This window comes from Solanum lycopersicum, chromosome 3, assembly GCF_036512215.1.
Source record: "Solanum lycopersicum chromosome 3, SLM_r2.1".
Lineage (NCBI taxonomy): Eukaryota > Viridiplantae > Streptophyta > Magnoliopsida > Solanales > Solanaceae > Solanum > Solanum lycopersicum.
The window spans coordinates 47,387,554-47,409,872 of NC_090802.1; the positions used below are offsets into that span (position 1 = coordinate 47,387,554).

The 22,319-nt window shown below is 31.9% G+C and overlaps 1 protein-coding gene across 1 annotated transcript; it reads right to left on the minus strand.

Moving 5' to 3' along the window:
- Nucleotides 1-13,671: 13,671 nt before the first annotated feature.
- On the minus strand, nt 13,672-17,310 carry LOC101266102 (uncharacterized). Its single transcript, XM_004235025.5, has 2 exons — nt 16,931-17,310; nt 13,672-14,189 (listed from the first exon to the last, which is right to left on the minus strand). The coding sequence occupies exons 1-2, from the start codon at nt 17,180-17,182 to the stop codon at nt 14,058-14,060; spliced, it is 384 nt and encodes a 127-aa protein (XP_004235073.1). The 5' UTR covers nt 17,183-17,310; the 3' UTR covers nt 13,672-14,057.
- Nucleotides 17,311-22,319: the final 5,009 nt, after the last annotated feature.

A 22,319-nucleotide genomic window follows, 5' to 3' on the forward strand; every position in this document is an offset into this window, starting at 1 on the left:
TGTGACACACCTTATATTCAAAAGGCACTGCAACAAGCAAAATAAAAAGTGTCTCTCTCCAAGAAAATACGTTAGTCCTTTTTTCCAACTTGATTCGAACATAATGTTGGCTTCTAATTAAATGCCTCATGTTGCAATATAGAAACTTAGAGACACCCCCTCCCCCAAGGGTTATAATAAATAGATTCACATCAGGATCAAGTGGGAGTTGAGGCAAAATACATTCAGCGTTGGAAGTGGAGTCAATAAAACATTTGAATATCCTAATGAACTCCTTAACATCAGCCACAACCACGTGTGAGTCATAGCTTGCAGCGCCAAGAAATATGGTAAGCAAACTAGAACCTGAATCAAATGGAAAGCTAAACATGAATTGATCAGGTGTAAATCGATACAACCATAATAGGAGTTTAGTATAATTGAATTCCATGTAACAATAAAATATAGATCTTCAAGTAAGGTGGGCATGACTACAAGCCGAAAGCAAACAAGGTAATGCAAGATGACTATAATCAAACATGATAAGGTTACTGTGGGTTGGGCCCTTCCCCATAAGGCCCCACCGTCGGGTACTCTCCCTCCTTAACTGCAGAAGTTGTTTGAAACATTTCATCGGGCATATGGGATGCAGGACATCCTGAATAATATATCACTGGATGTTTGACTTCTATGTCAACTTTATTATTGGTCATTTTAGAGAACACCTTAGATGCATAGCTTCTTGGTTCGTCCTTTATGTCATTTTTATAGTCCAACATAGGACCAAAGTCTCAATGCAACCAAATGAAATCACCAAGGAAGGTAAAGGAATAGAGGTTAAAGAACTACCCCTTGATTTAACAACTTAGGAAGTACCTTCGATTTCGCCAGATAAGGTTCTAACATCGTATGATATGCGTGAAGATTGCTTCAATTTGTAGCAATAGATCAACAACAGAAGGCAATTCAAGTTCTGTAACAATTTGTTGGCTGTAATGGAAAGCTAATTTATCATTGAAATGCTTCAACTCATAGAATTGCTTATTGCGATACAACCAATAAACCAGGTGAGGGCTTATCCATCAAAATAAAGGTAAGGAAGAGATAACCACATATCCTTAGAAAATCCATAAAAATTGAAGTAACGTTCTGCCTAATAAACCCATACGGTTGAGTCGGAAACACTACTGAAACGATCCAACACAATTGCAGTTGAGGTATGGCAAGAAAATTTGAGGTAGCCGTCAGCCATGGAGTATGAGCAATGAAAGCACCAATGTAACAAACCCAATAGCAAAACCAACATAATTAAAATTCAAACAACTGATAAATTAATTCATGAATGTGTAATGGAAATTACAATGCAATTTAAGAACAAAAAGGATATTTAACAGCACACTAAGAAGAAATGTATGAGAAGTAGAACTCAAAGAAAGGGGATGAAAGGACTAGACATTTTTCTCAACAATTTGCATAAACCTATTTTGCTCTTCCAAGTCTCTATTTATCAATCTGAATCTCTTAAATAGCAAATTAATCCGATTTTGGCCTGCTTTGTCAATGCTAATCTAGGCCCATTCATAACAGGCAGCCATGAGTTTGCTCCATGCATGGTGAGTCGTCTCTGCACCAATCAATTGACATAAAATACCTTCGGAGGCTGAAGCAACGATCCAACTTAACGCAAATTGCTCTTGTCTTATCCAACCATGGTATACAGAATTAGGTTGATCACTTGTCAAAAACTGATTTGGAATCACTACACTACCATCGATGTAATGACCAAGTCCGCATACTCGAACCATCGAAAGAAATTGTGTCTTCCACAATAAAAAGTTTGAAGATGTGAGTTTAATTGGTAATTGGTGTGCAAAATTTGGTAATGGTAAATACATATTAGTGAATGAGGTTTGTAATGTTGCAATTAGCTCTGTTCCTATATTATCGTCCTTTGCCATTGGAGTCAGCTCCCTATTTTTTTGTTTTGGTTGTTTTAACCTCTTACGGCACCGATACCATGTAAGAAACTCTTCTTCAATAATAATGTTCAGTGAACACGAGGATATATATATATATATATATATATATATATATATATATATATAGAGAGAGAGAGAGAGAGAGAGAGAGAGAGAGAGAATAACTGAGAGTCCTAGATGACTTGGGTACAACAAGACAAAAAATTTATATAGACTAGGATACAAGAAACCAAGACGTAATAGAACTTATCAATATTATCCTTCATCCAAGTATGAACTTTTATAGCCAATATTTAAAGATTATGTAAAATGCAAATCATAGAGTATACCTACAATGACAGTATTGAACAATTGAAGGGATGTGACGCAACACGTTTGTTTTGAGTATAAGATATACGTCTTCAACATTGTTATATCTCACGGCGTAAGGAGTGTACTTTTAATGAAAGAATCAAAGGATCACTTCTACTTAATTTCTTTGTATCCAATATCATTTTAATGAAAGAACCAAAGGATCACTTCTACTTAATTTCTTTGTATCCAATGTCATATATTATTATAAATGGGAAGCTTCAAAGTGTAAAGTTGAAATACCATTTTATCTCTATACTAAAAACGTTTTTCTAAAAAAAATCATATATTATTAGTTATTATATATTAAATATAAATATTATGGGATGCTAAAAGTCTACTTTCCTTTTTCCTTTTTAATGAAATAGTAAAATATCTAAAGAATTTGAAAAGTCAGTTTATATATTAAATATAAATATTACTGGATTCTAGAAATTTACTCTTTTTAATATAATAGTAATTCCTGAGGAATTTGAAAAGTCAGCTTTCCATTAAAAACATAATAATAATAATAATAATAATGATAATAATAAAAAGTGAGAAGAAATTAGGAAAAAGTTAAATTGTTTTTTTCCACTATATTAGATTAAAATGTTATAAAATATCAAACTTATTAAATATTCTAAAGAATATCATATTAAATTTTTACAATAATATAATTAATATGTATTAAAGTATTATAATACGGATAAATTAATTTCCTTGGTACTGCCACTTATTTCAATATTCTAGAATGAATTATCATTTTTTTTTATATCAGTTTAATGTTTTAAAGTTCTTTTCAACTTCTAATAAGAAGATTTTAGAATTTTATAAATAGTCAGTTAGGGGTGTACAATACTGAACCGAAAACCGAATCAAATCACAAACCTAGTCAAACTAAAAAAAACCCGACTAGTGGTTTGGTTTGACTTGGTTTGGTGTTGGAAAAAAAACCTGATTATATTTGGGTTGGTTTGGTTTCAACTAAAAAAACCAATCCGAGACCAAACCAACCCGACATTATATATATAATTTTGAAAATTTATTTTACACGTAAAAATACCTATTTTGATATAATTTTTAAATATCTCTTATACTTTTTCGTAATGTTTATCTTTTAATATATTTATTTTATGTTTGGAAGTTAGAATTTTTAATGATCTAATAAAGATTATAGCTCATAATACATGTTGGTAATTATAATAAAGTTTAAATAAAAATCAAATTAATATTAATGCAAAAAAAAAAAATTCAACACTAAGAATGACAATAATATTGAATATTTATTTTTTAGTTTTACATAGATTTAATTTTACTTTCTTTTAATGTCTAATCATGTAATTAATACTTGCTAAACTTATTTTAGCATGATTTAGTACTTTAAATTATGAGAATTTCATTATGACTTATTAATTTACAAAAAAAAATTACGCAATTTTATTATTATTTTTTGATGGATATTTTAGTGTCATTAATCATATCATATGTTTTGTTATTTTCTTGAGAAATAACTTAGATAGTTGCATTTTGGTAGGACTAAAGAAATATTTGATGTACGAGTAAATTATATGTTTGTATGAATACTTTACCGAAAAACCCAAAATCCAAAAAAACCCAAAAAACCCGAGAAAACCCCAAGTTGAAAAAATGAGTTTTGTTGGTTTGGTTTGGTTATAAATTCAAAAACCCGACATAAATGGTTTGATTTGATATTTGAGAAACCCGAACCAACCCGGTCATGTACACCCCTATAGTCAGTGAATATGCTAGACTAGATCCATTAATGTTCTCCCCCTCTCCTTCTTCTTCTAAATTCATCTTCAATGTTACTGGTAAGGACTCCATTGATATTATGCTTGATTATGATTATTTGTCACGACCCAAAAATGAGTGTGATGGCACTCGTCTTATCCCACCAAGACAAGTCAGCCTAAAACCAAATATCTAACAAAGTGCGGAAGTAATGACGATTCAACAATAATTTCTATTATGAAACCAAGTCATATTAATTCAATTCCCAAAACTAGGTTGTCACGTGCACAAGCCTCTAATGTAAATATTAGAATTGAAATAAAATAGGAGTCTAAAATGAAGTTGTCTTTCAAGTAAAAACAAAATCATAAACTGGAGTAGGAAAGTTCGCTGAGATGACAAGCAGCTACCTCACAACCCTCCACAAGATGCCTCGGAAACGAAAAGAATGACAGGTATCAAGAAGGTCCAGGCTCGTAACCTACAAAAATTTGTAGAAGCAAGGGGTGAGTACCAAACCACGCGGTACCCAGCAAGCAAACCTCTAAACACAAGTTAAGAGAACAAATTACGGGATAGATGTCTGGCCAGCCTCAAATGTCGGCATAGATGCATGAATAGGTCCCCGCTGCTGAAAAGAACCACTCACTCTCTGTGATCCCCTACCTCCAGATGAGGCACCCTGAAACTGACCTGATATACAAGCTCTTTTAGGGTCCCCAAACTCCTCTCTCTCCATCAATTCCGCCTCTTTGGCGGCGCTCACAATGGACTGGAAAGAAGTCCCCTCCCTAGATGTCCGAAACACAGCTGACCTGATAGAGAAAGTCAATCCCCTCACAAATCTGCGGATCCTCTCTGTCTCATTTGGAATAATGGCCAACACATGCCTAGATAACTGGCAAAAACGCGCCTCATACTCTGTAATCGATAAATCATCCTGTCTCAGACTCTCAAACCTCAAGCGACTCTCCTCTCTCACGCTCCATGGGATAAAGCGATCTTGGAATGCACTAGCAAACTGCTCCCAAGTCACTAGAGGAGATCCAACTGGCAAACATCCCGAATAAGTCCTCCACCAGTCTCTCGCTGGTCCACGAAGCTGAAGTGTAGCATATCGAACCCCATGTGACTCATTTAATCCAACCACCTCTAGTAACTCTCGGCAGGTAGTTAGAAACTCATGACCGTCCTCGATCTTCCCACCCTGAAACTGAGGTGGGTCCATCTTTCAAAATCTCTCATACCTACGTTGCTCATCCTCTGTCTGAACAACAATCGATGCAACTTGACCCCCAACTGCTGGTGCAACATCATTCTGAACCGCGGGATCTACTGGTAGTTGCCCCACCGCATCCTGAACAACTGGAGCTTGTTGCTGCTCTGGGTTATAAGCCCCCTCTCTAGTACGAGAGTCATGTTGTGTGGTAGTCGCACCACCACCCTGAGAAAATACCTCTAGCACACTTAACACCCTCAATAGTGTATCTTGAAGCAAATGTGTGACTACAGGATCTGAAGGAACCTGGTCCTCCCTGCCATCAATCTGAGGTTCTGTAGAGACCTCTCTAGTACGACCTCTCACTGGTGCTGCTCCACGTCCACGACCTCTGGCTACTGTCGTACTACTAGCACGACCTCTAGCTCGAGATCTACCCCTACCCCTAGCTGGGGCCTCAACAACTGCCTCGGGAAGTGCCTCCCCTCTACCACCAGTAACATTAGTTCTAGTCCTCGTCATCTGTCAAAAGAGTATACAACAACTCAGTACTAACGAAGGTAATTACGCACGATGAGAAAGAATGAACAAAAGGAAGTTTCCTAGTAATCTTTATAGCCTCTTAGAGATGAGTACAGATGTCTCCGTACTGATCCTTGAGACTCTACGTAGACTCAGCTTGTATACACGTGAGACCTATGAACCTGGGGCTCTGATACCATTTTGTCACGACCCAAAAATGGGTGTGATGGCACTCGTCTTATCCCACCAAGACAAGTCAGCCTAAAACCAAATATCTAACAAAGTGTGGAAGTAATGACAATTCAACAACAATTTCTATTATAAAACCAAGTCATATTAATTTAATTCTCAAAACCAGGTTGTCACGTGCACAAGCCTCTAATGTAAATATTAGAATTGAAATAAAATAGGAGTCTAAAATGAAGTTGTCTTTTAAGTAAAAACAAAATCATAAACTATAGTAGGAAAGTTCGCTGAGATGACAAGCAGCTACCTCACAACCTTCCACAAGATGCCTCGGAAACGAAAAGAATGACAGGTATCAAGAAGGTCCAGGCTCGTAACCTACAAAAATTTGTAGAAGCAAGGGGTGAGTACCAAACCACGCGGTACCCAGCAAGCAAACCTCTAAACACAAGTTAAGTGAACAAAATACGGGTACTCATTACACCCTATCTAAACCTCCACGCTACAGCCTAATAGTTTACAGTTTACCAAACACACAACTCAATAATCACACTCTATCAGTTTACACATTCTCAATAACAGCTCAATATTCAACAGTCACATGCTTCACAGAGAAACAATCACAAGATCAGCAAAACACGTGTTCAAGTTCATCAATAATAAAATGTGCAATGCCATGAGATGCAATGTCAAATATAGTGATGCATGTCTTTCTTAATGATACACACCCGTTGTCTCTCAGTCCGGGACCCATGAAGGACATATTTGTCCATGCATCTGTCGCGGCGCACGACATGACCCTCGATAATAGTAACCTTCACGGCGCGCGGTACGTCCCTCGAAATATAATATCATCGCGACGCACGATACGACCCTCGAAATAGTACATCCTCTTATCACTTAACTCTTATCACAATCATGTTTCAGATACAATGCAATTGACATGCTCAAATGAGAAATGAGGAGATAACCATTTTGATAACAATCACAATTTACAGCAAGGAATACAACACTAACAAATAAGCAACAAGTCTCCAAGTCACTCTCAATGCCACACAAGAAAATACACGAATTTCATACGCTTAACAAGGGTTTAGAAATCCACTTGCCTTAGCCAATCGAATAATTACTCTTGGACTTGAGCCTTCCCTTTCCGTTGAGCTTCTGAACCAATGGAATCTATCAAGTATATATTCACAATAAGGTTTCAAAACTAACAACACTCGCACTTTTATGTGTTTAACCTTGACCTAAAAATACACCCCAATTTATAATCAAGTTTGTAATTCTTGATGTTAATTAATATGTCAAGTTTCCTATTCTCAAATTTCAAGCCTAGAGTTAAGTTCCCAATTTCTCCAATTAATACAATCTGAATAGTTTTCATATTTTATAACATACAAATATTAAATTACATATTCTCAAATATACCAAAATTTAAATCATACATCCATGCCAAACACAAGCTTTAATATGAATGTTTAAACTTAATGGCTGACCTCAAATTCTCAACCATGCCATACGGTAATTTCAATACTGTGATCACACATTAATTGCTAATTCTCACTTTACTTCGCTTTCAATTTATTTATCGTTTGCAACTAATTGAATGAAAAGAGAGTTGAAAATCATTCCTAATTATAACTTCCACTAATGAACATCTAGTCCATTTAATTTTCTTAGTTTCTATGACGAAAACTCAACAAAATATTAAAAAAAAATTTAATCAATTATATGTTTCAACATTAAAACTATATTAAGGAATTTGCAATGTTAATCCGTAAGTAAATATGCTTAGGGAACCCAATATCATCCTATAATCCATATTGTTCAATCATTTTCTCATTCAATACCATATCATAGATCATTATTATAATTAATTTCCTACCTCCAATTCTTGTCCCCACTAACCATTTCATATTAATTATATTGCTGCACTTCAATTCCTCATTATATTATAATAATATAAAATTCTCTAGTGCTCATTAATTGACATAGAAAACTTCAACAACCCATACTAAGAAAGTACTGTACCTGAAGTTCTAATGAATTCAACGATGCTCTTTGTAGTGAGTTTGCCGCCTCAAGCTTAAGCAGTTTGTAAGCCGCAAGTGCAGAGAAACCCTTCGCCCTTTTTTTAAAAAAAAATTAATTATGTACTAAAAGTGATAGGTTTTACCCATATATTTTATTAAATATAGTCTAAATGGTATAGGGTCTTAAATAAATTATCACTTTAGCCCATAAACTATCGATTAATTAACTTAAGTTAAATAAATATTCAAAATTCTTGATTGCTAATAATTCTATCACGACATACATAGTTTCTTTCTTTATAAATTGCACATAATATGCTAGTTTACTAGACTTTCTTTGTTTAATATATTGCTTTGTTTAACATTTTTATTTTGTATGCATATGATGACATGCATATTTTATTATTTTTTTAAAAGTTAATTGGGTTGATATTACACATATTTCAATACATAAGTTAGAGCTACATAAATTTTATATAATAATAAAGGTCAAACGTGCAAGACACGTTCTCAAAACTAGTATATGTAATTAAATATATACAACTTTCAAAAATTGAGCCTACTTAATTTTTTATAAATTATGGGTGTCTAATCGTTTTGAAAGTGCATATAATTAACGGAAAAGGGTCAAAAATACCCTTAAACTATCTGAAATAGCTCATATATACCCTTAAACTATATTTTAGCTCAAAACTACCCTTCCCGTCAAACTGTTGGGTCAAAAGTGCCCCTCTAATTAACGAAAATTGTTAAATGCCATGTGGATGCCACATGAAAGCCATATGACACCCCAATAGATTTCCACTGTCACATAGACTAAAAGGAAAAGGGTCAAAAGTACGCTTGAACTATCCGAAATAGCTCATATATACCCTCAAACTATATTTCAGCTCAAAACTACCCTTTCTGTCAAACTATTGAGTTAAAAGTGACCTTCTTATTAATGAAAGTTGTTAAATTCCACATGTGCCACATTGACTAAATTCCTAAATCTTAATTACTCATTTTCCCCTAATTTCATTATTTTCCAGAAACGATTTCACCCGTTCTCCCTCATTTTACGGATAGGGTTTCATACTTTTCTTTGTGGCTAGGTTTCAAAGTGGATATTCGTGGTTATAGGTTAGTAAACTTTTTTCTTATTTTATTGTATTTACAACCACGAAAAATTCACTTTGAAATTCAGCTCCGAAGAAAGTTATAGAACCTGGCCGCGAAATGACGGAAAAGTTGTGAATTCTAACTATCACACTTTAAAATCATAAACATAATAAAATAAGAAAAAATATTTACTAACCTACAACCATGAATATCTACTTTAAAACTCAGCCTCCAAGAAAGCTACGAAGCCTTAGCTGCGAAATTAGGGGAAAATTGTGATATCCTAACTATCATGCTTTGAAACCGTAAGCATAATAAAATAAGAAAAAAATATTTACTAATCTACAAGCATGAATATCGACTTTGAAACTCAGCCACGAAGAAAAGTATGAAACCCTAGCCGTGAAATGAGATAGAACGGGTGAATATATCATTTCTGAAATAATGAAATGAGGAGGGAAGTAATTAGAATTTAAGGATTTAGTCTATGTGGCAGTGGAACCTTATTGACATGTAATGTGGCATCCACATGACATTATACAACTTCTATTTATAAGAAGGGTACTTTTGATCCAACAGCTTGACGGGAAGGGTAGTCTTGAGCCGAAATATAGTTTAAGGATAAATATGAGCTATTTTGGATAGTTTAAGGGTATTTTTGACCCTTTCAATTCAGTCTACGTAGCAGTGGATCCTATTGGCATGCAATGTGGCATTCATATGACATCCACGTGACATTTAACAACTTCGTTAATAAGAAGGATACTTTTTGACCCAATAATATAACTGGAAGGGTACTTATGAGTCAAAATAAAGTTTAAGGATATATATGAGCTATTTCGAATAGTTTAAATTTTTTTTGATCATTTTTCCTATAATTAATTACTTCCTATAATCAAATACAACTACACATTCATAAAACAATGCCCGTTTAGATTAACTTATTTTTAGATATTTTTCAATAAGCCATAAGTAGATATGATACCTTTTTTTACCCTAAAAGTAAGTTAATCCAACGGGCATTTAGTCTATTTTGCTTGTTTTGATATTAGCTTAATTAGCAGATTAGGAGTAATAAATCGAATCATAATTTTATTATATTATTTTTTGAAAATGAAAGTAAAATCAATGATTTAAAAAATAACTTACTTAATATTAAAAATGAATTAAGAATTATAATGAATTACTTATCTCTTAACTTTTAAAACTCGAGGAATAAAAATGAAAATTTATGTTCAGTACGGTGACTAACTAAATTTGACCAAAGTAAGTACAGTAGTAAACAATAAAGTACTGCTTAAAAATAACTTGAGAGTTGAAGTTGGGACGTGCGTAGCACATTTTCACTCATCTAGTAAAAAAATATATAGTTGTGTTATTATATATAGCTAAGAGACTCATCAAAAATTTGTTTGTCTAGTGCTTAACCAATTCATGCATAGAGTATTAAAAATAATTTTTTATTCTTTTTGTCTAGTTTTAAAAAATAAAAGAGAATTTATCGTTATATATCTCTGTCACACTTAGTATTAGATACTAGTTAATTTCAATTCATTAATATCATTTAGTCGGAAGAATTTAGGTGATATTTTCGAAGTGACTCTTGACGGAAGAATCCAAGCTATTGAGGAAGAATCACAACAATTTTCCAATTCTAACGAAGTAATTTCTTCGAAATTCATTTTTTAATAAGTGAAATGACTTATAATAATTGGAGATGGTACTAATGCTTATTATTGCTTTTTTAAAGGGCGTGACCAATTAAATTATGAACAAATAAAAATAAACGAAGAAAGTAAATACTAATACATCTATACCTACCAAATAATCCCTTATAATATAATCCTATTAACTAACTTTTTCATAGACGAAATTTTTTGATGGCTCAATGGTGCATGATATCGAAGTCGAACTCAATGCATAATGAACCCATCTTTGTGTGTTTCTCCATTTAAATATCAGGTTATTGCATCTAGCTCACATATCAAACTTTTATTACTAGATTGAAGTCCGAGAAAAATAATTACTCTATGTTATTTGATACAAATTCTTAATAAATCAATAGTCATTGACTTGTCATTATTTTCTCACACATAGGGCACCAAATTACCCATTGAAAGTGAAAAAGATGTTTTTAGAGTGTTGAAATAGTGACATATCATAAATTGAGTTAACTCGGAAAAAAAGTTGACTAATGGTTTGGTTTGACTTAGTTTGCTATTGAAAAAAAAATTCGACTATATTTAGGTTGGTTTGATTTTAACTAAAAAAAATCAACCCCACATTATATATGTTATTTTAAAATTTTATTTTATACAAAAAAATATTTACTTTGATATAGTTTTAAAATATTTCTTATACTATTTCATAGTTTTATCTTTTAATATATTACTTCAAGTTTAAAACATAGAATTCGGGATGGTCCAATAAAAATTTTAGTTCATAGATGTTGATAATTATAATAAAATCAAAATCAAAATCAAATTAATACTAATGCAAAAAAGAAAACAATTCAACACTAAGAATGACAATAATATTGAATATCTGTTCTTAGTTTTCCATTGGTTTAGATAATTAAAATACATAATATAATTTTAATTTTCCTTAATATTTAGTATTGTAACTAATACTTATTAAACCTATATTAGCATAATTTAGTACTTTTAAATTATGATCATTTTCATTATGACTTTACAATATTTATTTTATATGATGATTTCATTATTATTTTTAATTGAGTATTTTTGTGTCATCAATACTCATTTCATATTTTGTGTTATTTTTTTTTATGGAACGCCTTATATAATTGTATATTGATTGGACTAAAGAAATATTTAAAACAAAATTCAATTATATGTTTGTATGCAAACTTTACCGAAAAAATCCAAAAATCTGAAAAAATTTGAGGTTTATTATTTGGTTTGATATATAAATTAAAAGTTCGACACAATGATTTAGTTTGGTATTTGAAAAACCAGAAAAATCCAAATTTTATTAATTTGGTTTGATTTATAAATTTAAAATTTTTATACAAATGGTTTGATTTGATATTTGAAAAATGTGAACAATTTTGATCATGTACGCCCCTGAATCATTAGAGGTGAGAAGTGTAGATTGGGAGAACATTCAAGAAGAACCACCACAACGTTTACTCTATTCACTTTTAATTATTCACTGTACAAAAAATACTAGTTACTTGTTTCACAGATCATTTTTCAAATAGAAAAGACATAAAAGTTACCATTGAAGTTGTCTTGGATTTTCATAAAGAAACTTTAACTTTGCAACTGTCCTATTACCTCACTAAATAATTTTGAACATATATTATTATATCATTTTTCGATCAGCCCCAAATCTTAAGAAGCAAGTGAATTCACACCCCAATCATTACATGACACGTGTTAATTTAATTAAAAGTATTTTTTTTCATTTTAAAATTTTCCTTTATCTTTTTCTTTCTTTCTTACTTTTTGAATTTTAATTTTGATATATCTTAAATTTCATTTCATCTTCCATCTCCTACTTTCAAGTGATTCATCCCTTCATTTCGTTTTTTTTCTTTATCTCCACCCCATATCAAATTGAAACCCACTTCCATTTTTTCTTTTCTTTTTCTTCTTCTTCTCCGATCAAATTCTTCATAAAATTCATACTATTATTTAGACTTTATTGAATTATTGAGGACAAAATTAATTATTGTTTAAGAAAATTTAAAATTTTGAAGGTACCATCAACTACTCATTTTTCATATATATTAGAAATGATAATTTTAAAAGAATCAATTAATTTTCTCAAAAATTGAAAGAATAAAAAAACTATATGATACTTTCTAACCACCATGAAATCTAATGAGTTTATCGAATTGTTCGAAATATAAAAAAATATTTAGATAAAATTTTAAAACTAAAGAAAGTAAAACTAATAGTAATAAAAAAAAAGGATGGTGAAGTTGTCATAAAAATGGTGATATTGAAAGTAAGAAGTTTAAATGAATGGAGATGACAATAAATTTTTGTAAAGAAAGAAGAAAGAAAGAGAAAAAATTAAAAGGAAAAAATGTTATAATAATAAGAAAAATAATAAAATATATTTTATAATAAAATACTTGTAAAAATAAAATCATATTAGTTATTTTAGCCTGCTCATTCTCTTTGAGAGAGTGCACACCACTCTCTATGTCATATAGACGAAAAATAATGTAATTATACATATTCAAAATTGTTTAGTGGGGCAATAGGACGGTTGCAAAGTTAAGATATCTTTTTAAAAATTCGAAACAACTTCAATGATAACTTTATATCTTTTCTCTTTTTCAAAATCAAAGACTAAATGTTAATTAATATGTGTATTGTAATAAAATATTTATATTAACCGTTACATCTTAAGGGACGTGCGTGTTACTATGAATCCTCCACAAACTGATTTGCAAGCTTAACAACATATTCACAAACAAGAGCTTTTGTGTTATTTGTTTATGTGCCAAGTGTGCAAATTTGTAGCATATCATAGATTTAAATAATCTAGCAATTTCAGTTTAGGTACTTCAGAATAGATCTACATGCAATTTCATCTGAGAAACAAATCTTTTGGTTGAAATGGCAGTTCTTTTGTTTCACCACCATAAAGCTTAAGACATACTAATTGACTAATCAACCTGTTCACGTCAAAACATAAAACATTTTAACCAAGACATAATGACACGATGTGTTTTTATGCAACGATAGGTATGAATGAGAAGCTGAATCTGGCATTCGCAATTGAACTTCTCTAGTAGTTGCATAGTTGGCCCCTAAAACACACACAATCAGAATCACAAGTCTGGTGATGCATGTTTTAGAGTTGCTAACAAGAATATCTTGAGTTGTGCCTTGTCAAAGCAAATTCTTTTCTTTTGATCCAGTAGTGCCTTGTCCAATACCACATGAACATACCATGGCTCAGTAGTTTCTGTCATTGATCTTTCAAAACTTTGTTTAGACCATCAAAAACACTCTGTAAAGTAGCATCCTCCACGATGATGACCTTATCCCTGGATTTCGACCCTGAACCTATAGAAACTTGTCTTTTTTTGACCCCCACAACCTGTCCAAAATCAAGTCAAATTTTACCCAAGGAAACATAGCTTCTGTTCATGCTAAACACAAGTAACAGGTATACAAGGAATTCGAGTTAATTTTCATCTGAACACTACTGAGAATTTCCCGTCTGCTACAATCTTAGCCAAAACAATTTCAAGTGGCTGTCTCAGTAATTGGTTTCCAAGTCTATATCGGAATATCAAACGAACAGTGATAGGAAAGCAGGAAATTACTTCTCTTTTTCACCTTTTAGCAGTTTATCAGAGGCTGGTACCAGATAATGGAAGAACAAATAAGAACAGAAAAGATGCTTTTGTAAATGTAAAGAGTTAATACGAATGATAAAAACCAAAATAAATAAAAATGGATTCCCTAAGCAATTGTCTTACCAAATTGCTAGTTAATCAGACACCAGAAGCTCCCTATGACTACTTTCCCAGAGGATATGAAACCAAAATTTCATTTTATCAAAATGGACTCCGCAGAAATTTCATTGAGGGTTTTCTTTCAACAAACACTCCATTCTTTTCCTCTCAAGACATTCACTCCATCCATGATCTATATATGGTATATCAGCAGATAACTTTACATTTTTTTATATCCGAGAAATCCCCAAGTACCAGCGGCACAAGGTTCAAAACTCGGTGTATAATTGGCTCCCCTCTATCCTTTACCACTTAAATATCAGGATTTTGTCTATGGCAGGGTCAACCTCATGACGTGCGCTTGTTACACTCTTGCCACCAGACCAAAGCCCTGGGGGCGACAGAATGTCAGTTAATTAGGATCCTTGCTTCCTCAATTCGCAAGTAGCTTCCCTCTCCATGATCCAAAGAAAGAAGGAAGAGACTAGTATTCCCAGCTTCCTTATTAAGACAAACCAACTCAAGATGAAAATCACCCACGAGAAAAACAGAAGGGGTTACTTTTACTAGTGTAATCGTACTAAACTTATATTGCAGGAAAGTTATAAAACTAAATTATGTAACCAAAAAGTATCAACTATTCTTAAGTATCTCAGAAAATCAAAAGCCCTATAAAACCATTGAACCGAGAATAAACGATCTACATAAGTTACCACATAAGTATTAAGTAAACATTGCCCAAGTAAACATTGCCATCAGAATTTTTTTCTTATGCAATAAGCCCAATTATTTTTTACTTTCATCCTCATCTTTTCCTCACAGAAAACTGCTTGAAATGCTAACTGAGATATGTCCTTCAGCCGGCAGCTAATGTCTTTAGATCTACGACCCTCACCCTTTTCTCTTTCTTTTGAAACTTCTACCTCATGGAAATCCATTCAAAAAGTAATACCCCAAAATCTTCTCTAAATGGAACACACTAAATCTTAATTCAGTTCTCTGGGGCTTGCAAATTACTATGTCACTATCGCTGGAGTTGTGGCTTACAGGTTATTCCATCACCCTCTTCCCTCTTTGTCTTCGTACCACTTCTTTATAGATTAATAAATTTCTTCTATATAACCATTGTTGGATCTTTACTAGTCCATATATAATTACTTTAGGTAGTTTTGTTTCCTTCAACAATGCTGTGTGAAAAATATTACTAGTACTAATTAATAACTCGAAAAAACTGGTAGTAAGTATTTTTACTTATTATTAATTTTATTTTTAACTCAACAAGGATCTTGATAAAGTTAGCCAGCAGTGGATCCATTTTTTCGGTGTTTACTTCTCCAGTTTTATGTTCCAACTCCATTGGTATGCCATCACCAAAAATCTAACCTTCCAGCCAAGGGCCAAGGCCCTCGCCCCCCTCCCCGGTTCAAAGACGTTGCTTGGTTATTCATAAGGCTGTCAAAAGCTTGCCTAAAACGCTCTTAAGCCCTAAACATAGATGCAAAATAGGATGGCTTACTTATGCAGAACTTCAGTGCAGGCACCAAGTAGCTAAAACATGCACCTCATCGCCCGTGGATTCCAACCTTAAGAGAGCGATACAAAACACAAAACAATTCACCTTATTAATAATTTTCATTTCCTTGGCCAATAGAATGCTTGTTTCAATTATTACTATTATTCTTGAACTACATATATATATTTCATATCATATTTTTTATTTTTTCCTTCAACGTGGCCTTTCTCTTTAAATTCTGAGTTCCGTTTGCTCTCTGAGCTTAAAGCTCTGATATACAGATACTTTAGCTCTTGTTTCACCTATCACCTTTGATAACACTGGAACTTCATCAGCCACAATGTGGTCTGATGTAGTAGCACTTATTTGGCAATTTTAGCTCATGTGTAAACTGATACAGATATTCAGATGCAGGGTTAGTAATATTTTTACGGTTTTGATTGTCTAAGCTATAAAGCATAAGTGAGGTACTCTTTCGTTACAAAATCTAGGGCGTCTGGACATAAAAAATGTGGAATTAGAAAGAAATAAAAAAGTTAAAACATGGTATTTGAAAATTGGGGTTGGATTTCAACAAAAATATTGAATTATTATGAGTGATCTAGAATGGAAAATGTGAAAACAGGTATTTGTATTTTTTTAAAATTCCGGAATGTTACGAAATTCATATAGTAATAATTCTATGTCCATACATGATCCCCAAATACAATTCCGGAAAAAGAAAATGAAACATCAATACAATTAATTTTAGGTTTAACGGGGAGAAGTTAAGGGGAAAAACTGCTGAACAAATTGAATGAAACTGCAGTGATGTTGTAGAAGCACATACTACCCTAGATGAATAATGAATGAAAAGATAAGACTTACGGAGCTTATGTAATCGATAAGTGCAGCATTAGCTTCACCATCTTTAGCAGGTGCGTCAATTTGGACCCCAACAGCATCGTCATTCAAGTCAGTTACGGTGGCTTGTTTGGAGCCTGGCTTGGCATGGATGGTGATGGCGACGGAGGAAGGAGGAACGGCACGAATACATGCTGGAAAGTTGGAAGTTGAAACTGCCGGCGCCGGTGATTCGGTTGAGTTTTTTTTAGCTTTGGTTTTCTTTGAGGGAGGCATCAGGATGGGCGATCTAAGGGAAAGAGGGTTACCAACAAAAACACCTTTTCCATCCCAATTCTCATTACTTTACTTCACATCCTCACTAAAACCATTTGTCTAACTTTTTAAATACAATTGTATTTAACAATAATAGTGTGTGTATATATATATATATATATATTTATATATATGTACAATATTATATATTATATTATTTCCTATATTATTATTATTATTATTATTATTAGTAACTTCTTTTTCTTCTATAAAAAAGAGAGTTATTAATAACTTGTTTGACATTGATGTTGGACTCTCAGAAATATTTATGGGAAAATTGTATATAATAGCAAACTAATAACCTAAATTAAATGGAATAGCTAGGGTTTGATTTAATTGTGCTCCATAGCAAACATTAGCTAAAATTTGTCAGCGTCCCTCTCCCAAAAATCTCGCTCGCCACTCTCCATTCTCGCTCGCCTCTCTCGCTTTGTACTCAGAAGTGTATAATTCTATTTTTGTTTTGTATAAAGCGAGAGAAAATTGTATATACACATGCAAAAATGTATATCTTCGTGTTATACACTTAATTATACTATTTACAAACATTTTACTTCAAATATTGCAGAGAAAAAGGCCAACGAATTATACAATTGCAGTGAAATACAATTTTTCCTAGTTTTATACAACAGAAGTGTATACATTGTGTTTCTGTTTTTGTATAAAGCAAGAAAAACATATATCTTCTTGCTATACACTTATAATTATGCAATATACATACATTTTAATACGATTCAACTATATGCAAAACAAATTATACAATTGCAGCGAAATAGGCCAGCGAATTATACAATTGTATATATATAGCAAATTATACAGTTTATGTTTGCTATGGAGCGCAATTATGCAAAGTTTGTTATAGCATACAAATATGAAATTTTTGTTTGCTATATGTGAAAGTTGCCCAATGTTTATTGACAAAAAAAATATTTTTATGACAAAATTAAATGTTTGATAAATTAGTAAAAGTGATTTTAAATGAAAGCTAAACCAGTAAAACATTTTTATGGAAAAATTAAGTGTTTGACAAACAAAAGTGATTTTAAATGAAAGTTAAACCAGTTATTCTGCTATTAGAAACGAGCTAAAATCAAAACGAAAAAAAGTTATTTTCTTTTAAATTATAATATTTTTTTTCATATATACATATTTATCAATATATCTCTTATTCATTAATTAGTATATCTCGTAAGTTTGCTTAATTTCATTTAAGAATTTTTTTATGTAATAAAAATTTTATAATTTATTTATGTTTATATAATATTATCTTGTTAATTATATTATATTATATTATTTTAAAGAATTAGGAAAGAAAAAGGTAAAAACAATATTTTTGCAAAATTAAAAAAAAGGAAAAAAATAACAGTTAAATATAATATTGATTGAAAATTGAAATATGTAGATTTTAATTTAATTATTTTTTTTATAATAGATATTTAAAATTGGTTTCTATTTTAAAAAGAATTGTAATATATTATAGGGAAAATTGTATGAAATAACAAACTATTAATTTAAATTAAATGCTATAGCCATAGTTTATTTTAAAATTGTAATTCGCAGCAATCATCCCCTTTTCTTTTCATCTGATTTGGTATACAATTAGACATTTTCGGTATACATTAATCATTTTATACAATTCGATATAAAATGTATAATTTGCGTTCGTATTTGTATAAAGTGAGAGAAAAAGTGTATATACATATACAAATACATATATTTTCGTCATATACACTTATAATTATGCAAATTCAGATTTTTTTTACAAATTACCACGTATAAATGAATTTATACAAAACTAAACAATTGTATAAAATTGAATGTTTGTAACAAATATACAAACTAAAAGCTCCATAACAAACATAAAATTTGCTATATAGCGCACTATGCAGACTATAACTATAACATACAAATATGATTTTTATGTTTGCTATTTGTGAAAGTTGTTCATTATTAAAAGTATATTAATAATTGTCGCTTTTTATAATTTGAATTTCTTTAAAAAATTCAATTGTTTACGAAAGCACTTTTCAAATGAATTAGTCAAAAAGAAAATCCTATACTTTTTTGAAAAGTCATTTTAATAAAATACTTCTAAAAATAAGTTGTTAAGTTTTAATTTACGTATGAAAAAAATTAATTTATTTCTAAAATAACCCTTATATCTTGATATATTTTAATTTTATTTGTACCTTGCATCTTCATAGTGAATGACAAAAAGACAAGACTCGAAGATATATTAAAGACTAGAATAAGGCAGGGCAGGCAGCAGCCTGCACAAGCATGGGTCCTGCAGTTAGATTGGATCATGATAATCTTGCCTTCGATGATTTTGTTGTAAGTTCATAACATTATGGCTTACTTCCTCCTAACAGTTGGGTAGGTAAGAAGAGAATAGGCGTGTCAAGAAGTTAACATCATGAAATAGGTGCTATTATTTCACTTTTCTTCAATGCTTTTTAATTGTTCAAGCAGTTCTGTATTGTAAATTAAAATTTACTTCTGGTTTGTGCTAGAAAATAAGTCCATTCTAAAAACGTACATTATTGTTCCTAAAAGGTTACAATAAGAACATAAAATCAGTTTCACATAAATGGAAAAATAAGTTAAAGCAATTTGAAATGTAGGGTATTATGTGAAATTGTGAAAGCTGTTTACGTAACCTTGCCTGTTGTGCAATGTTAATAATCATGACTGCTCGTCGACCTAATTCTCTGTTGTAAACTGAATGTTGTAAAGTAGAAACTAACAACAAACTGATGTCAGTAAAGAAGTTATACAAATATAAATTTGTTTAAATCTCAAAATTTCAAAAATAGGAATATATCTAGATTCTAGTCTAAAGGTGCAAAAGTGCAATTTCCTCACCGAGAAGTTAGTTGCAGGATAGTTGTAGCCAATATCAATTTTGTTCCATATTGTGGAGCTGATCATATTTTATTTTGAGATGGTGGAAGATAGGGGTGAAAATCAGGTGGGGCGAGTTGAGCCTAATCCGCGCCGCCCGCATTATAACTTTTTTTGCATTTTTAACTCATCTTACCCCGCTCCACATAGACCCGCCTCGCATAATTTTTTAAATATTTTTCTTCTAGTTAAGTTTGATAACAAAATATCATAAGAATTAAGAGATTCATTTTTTCATTAAGTTGTATTAATTTAATAGAATAGTAACTTAAAATTTTATTTTTTAGAGGTCAAATATAAAACATGTAAGAAATTATATTATTTATTATTGAATTATTTTCATTTATTATCTTGAATATGTTAGTAGTTTTAAAGAAATTATTTTAATAAATAATGCTTTATCACTCTTATAACATGTAAGAAGTTAAAATTAAGTTTGAACCCGCATAAAATCACATATACCCGCAACCAGCCCCGCCCCACATTAACTTTAAAAAGATCACTTCAAACATCCGCGCCCACCTGCGCCCCACAATCTTAAACCCAACCCGCCCCGCATCCGCCCCATTTTCATCCCTACTAGAAGACTTACAAGGATACTCTTTGGATGATTTCGTCATAAACAATATTATGTGTACAACGATCGTCACAGTTAGCTGCTGGTGTGGGCAGACGAATGAATAATTTAACAGAGTTTGAACATTTAGCTCTTGATAAAACAACATTAAGTTGATCGAGTGAAAAAAAAACAGATTTTCGTAAGCAACAAAAATCAAGTGTTTGACCTTGTGCCTTATTTATAGTCATAGCATCGCATAGTTTAATTGAAAATTATCTCTGTTTAAAAGAAACTAGTAATCTTTCATCCACTTACGATAATAGTGGAATTCTTGAAATGAATACATGTTTGTTTTTAAAATCACATGTTGATGTTTTAGCACCGATAATATGTTTTTTAATATCACAACATGTAAATAGTATACCATTACATAAACCTTCATATAAATTCAAATTTCGTAGTAATATGATGGGACAATTTGTTGAAACAAGGAGAAGCTATGGAGTACTTCAAACCTCCATTGAAGAAGCTTCGAGAAGAATGAAAAGTGGAAGAGAGAAACAGAGTTTTGAAGCTAATCAAGAGTGAATGAGAGAATGGAAAAACTTGTATTATCTCATCTGTGAATTACAATTTATACAAGTGTATATCTTTCTAATCACAAGCAAATGCTGTAAAAATAAGCTAACTAAGTTTAATAACAAAACTAACTAACTCTATAACAAAATAACCAACTCGTAACTAACTTGTACCTAATCTGCCAGCTAAACCAACTTGCTCTAAATTAAAACTAACTAATCTGCATCTTAACAGCCCCCGTCAAGTTGGAGGTGAGTAGCTCACAGCTAACTTGTGCAGTAGGATGGAATGTTTAGAGCTTGGCAGAGGTTTGGTTAAAACATCAGCTAATTGTTCATCAGTTGGAATATGATGAAGTACAATAAGTCCTTCCTGTAGCTTTTCTCTGACAAAATGACAATCAACCTCTATGTGTTTCGTTCTTTCATGAAACACAGGATTCTTTGCAATATGAACAGCTGCTTGGCTATCGCAAAATACAGGAACAGGTAAATTACATGGTGAATGCAACTCAGTTAGCAACTTTTCCAGCCAGACCAATTCTCCCACCACTTTTCTAATGGCTCTGTACTCTGCTTCTGCTGAGGACAAGGAGATTGTTGCTTGCTTCTTGGATTTCCAACAAATGGGACTGTCTCCCATTAACACAATATAACCACTCACTGATCTTCTAGAATCAGGACATGCAGCCCAATCTGAGTCGCAATAGGCAGTGATAGTGCAGTCAGTGCTATTGGACAAGAATACTCCCAAACAAGGATCATTCATGAGATACCTCAGGACATGGTAAGCAGCTTTAAGATGTGGTTCTCTAGGAGATTGAAGAAACTGACTAAGGTGTTGAACACTGAAAGTTATGTCCAACCTGGTATTAGTCAAGAAGTTTAACTTTCCCACCAATTTTCTGTAGAATGTGGGATCTTTTAGTAAAGCTCCTTCATTTGCTTTGAACTTCACTGTAGGTTCAAGAGGCGACATGGATGGTTTGCATGATGTGCAGTCAAATTCTTTTAGCAAATCTGTAGTGAACTTTCTCTGTGAGATCAGAACTCCAGT

Bases quoted from the DNA above. Each gene is read 5' to 3' on its own strand.
- LOC101266102 (XM_004235025.5), bottom strand. From the start codon at position 17,182: ATGCCTCCCTCAAAGAAAACCAAAGCTAAAAAAAACTCAACCGAATCA. The intron at 14,190-16,930 runs GTAAGTCTTATC...GATTTTGGACAG, and splicing joins TTATCGATTACATAAGCTCC to GTTGTGGGGGTCAAAAAAAG.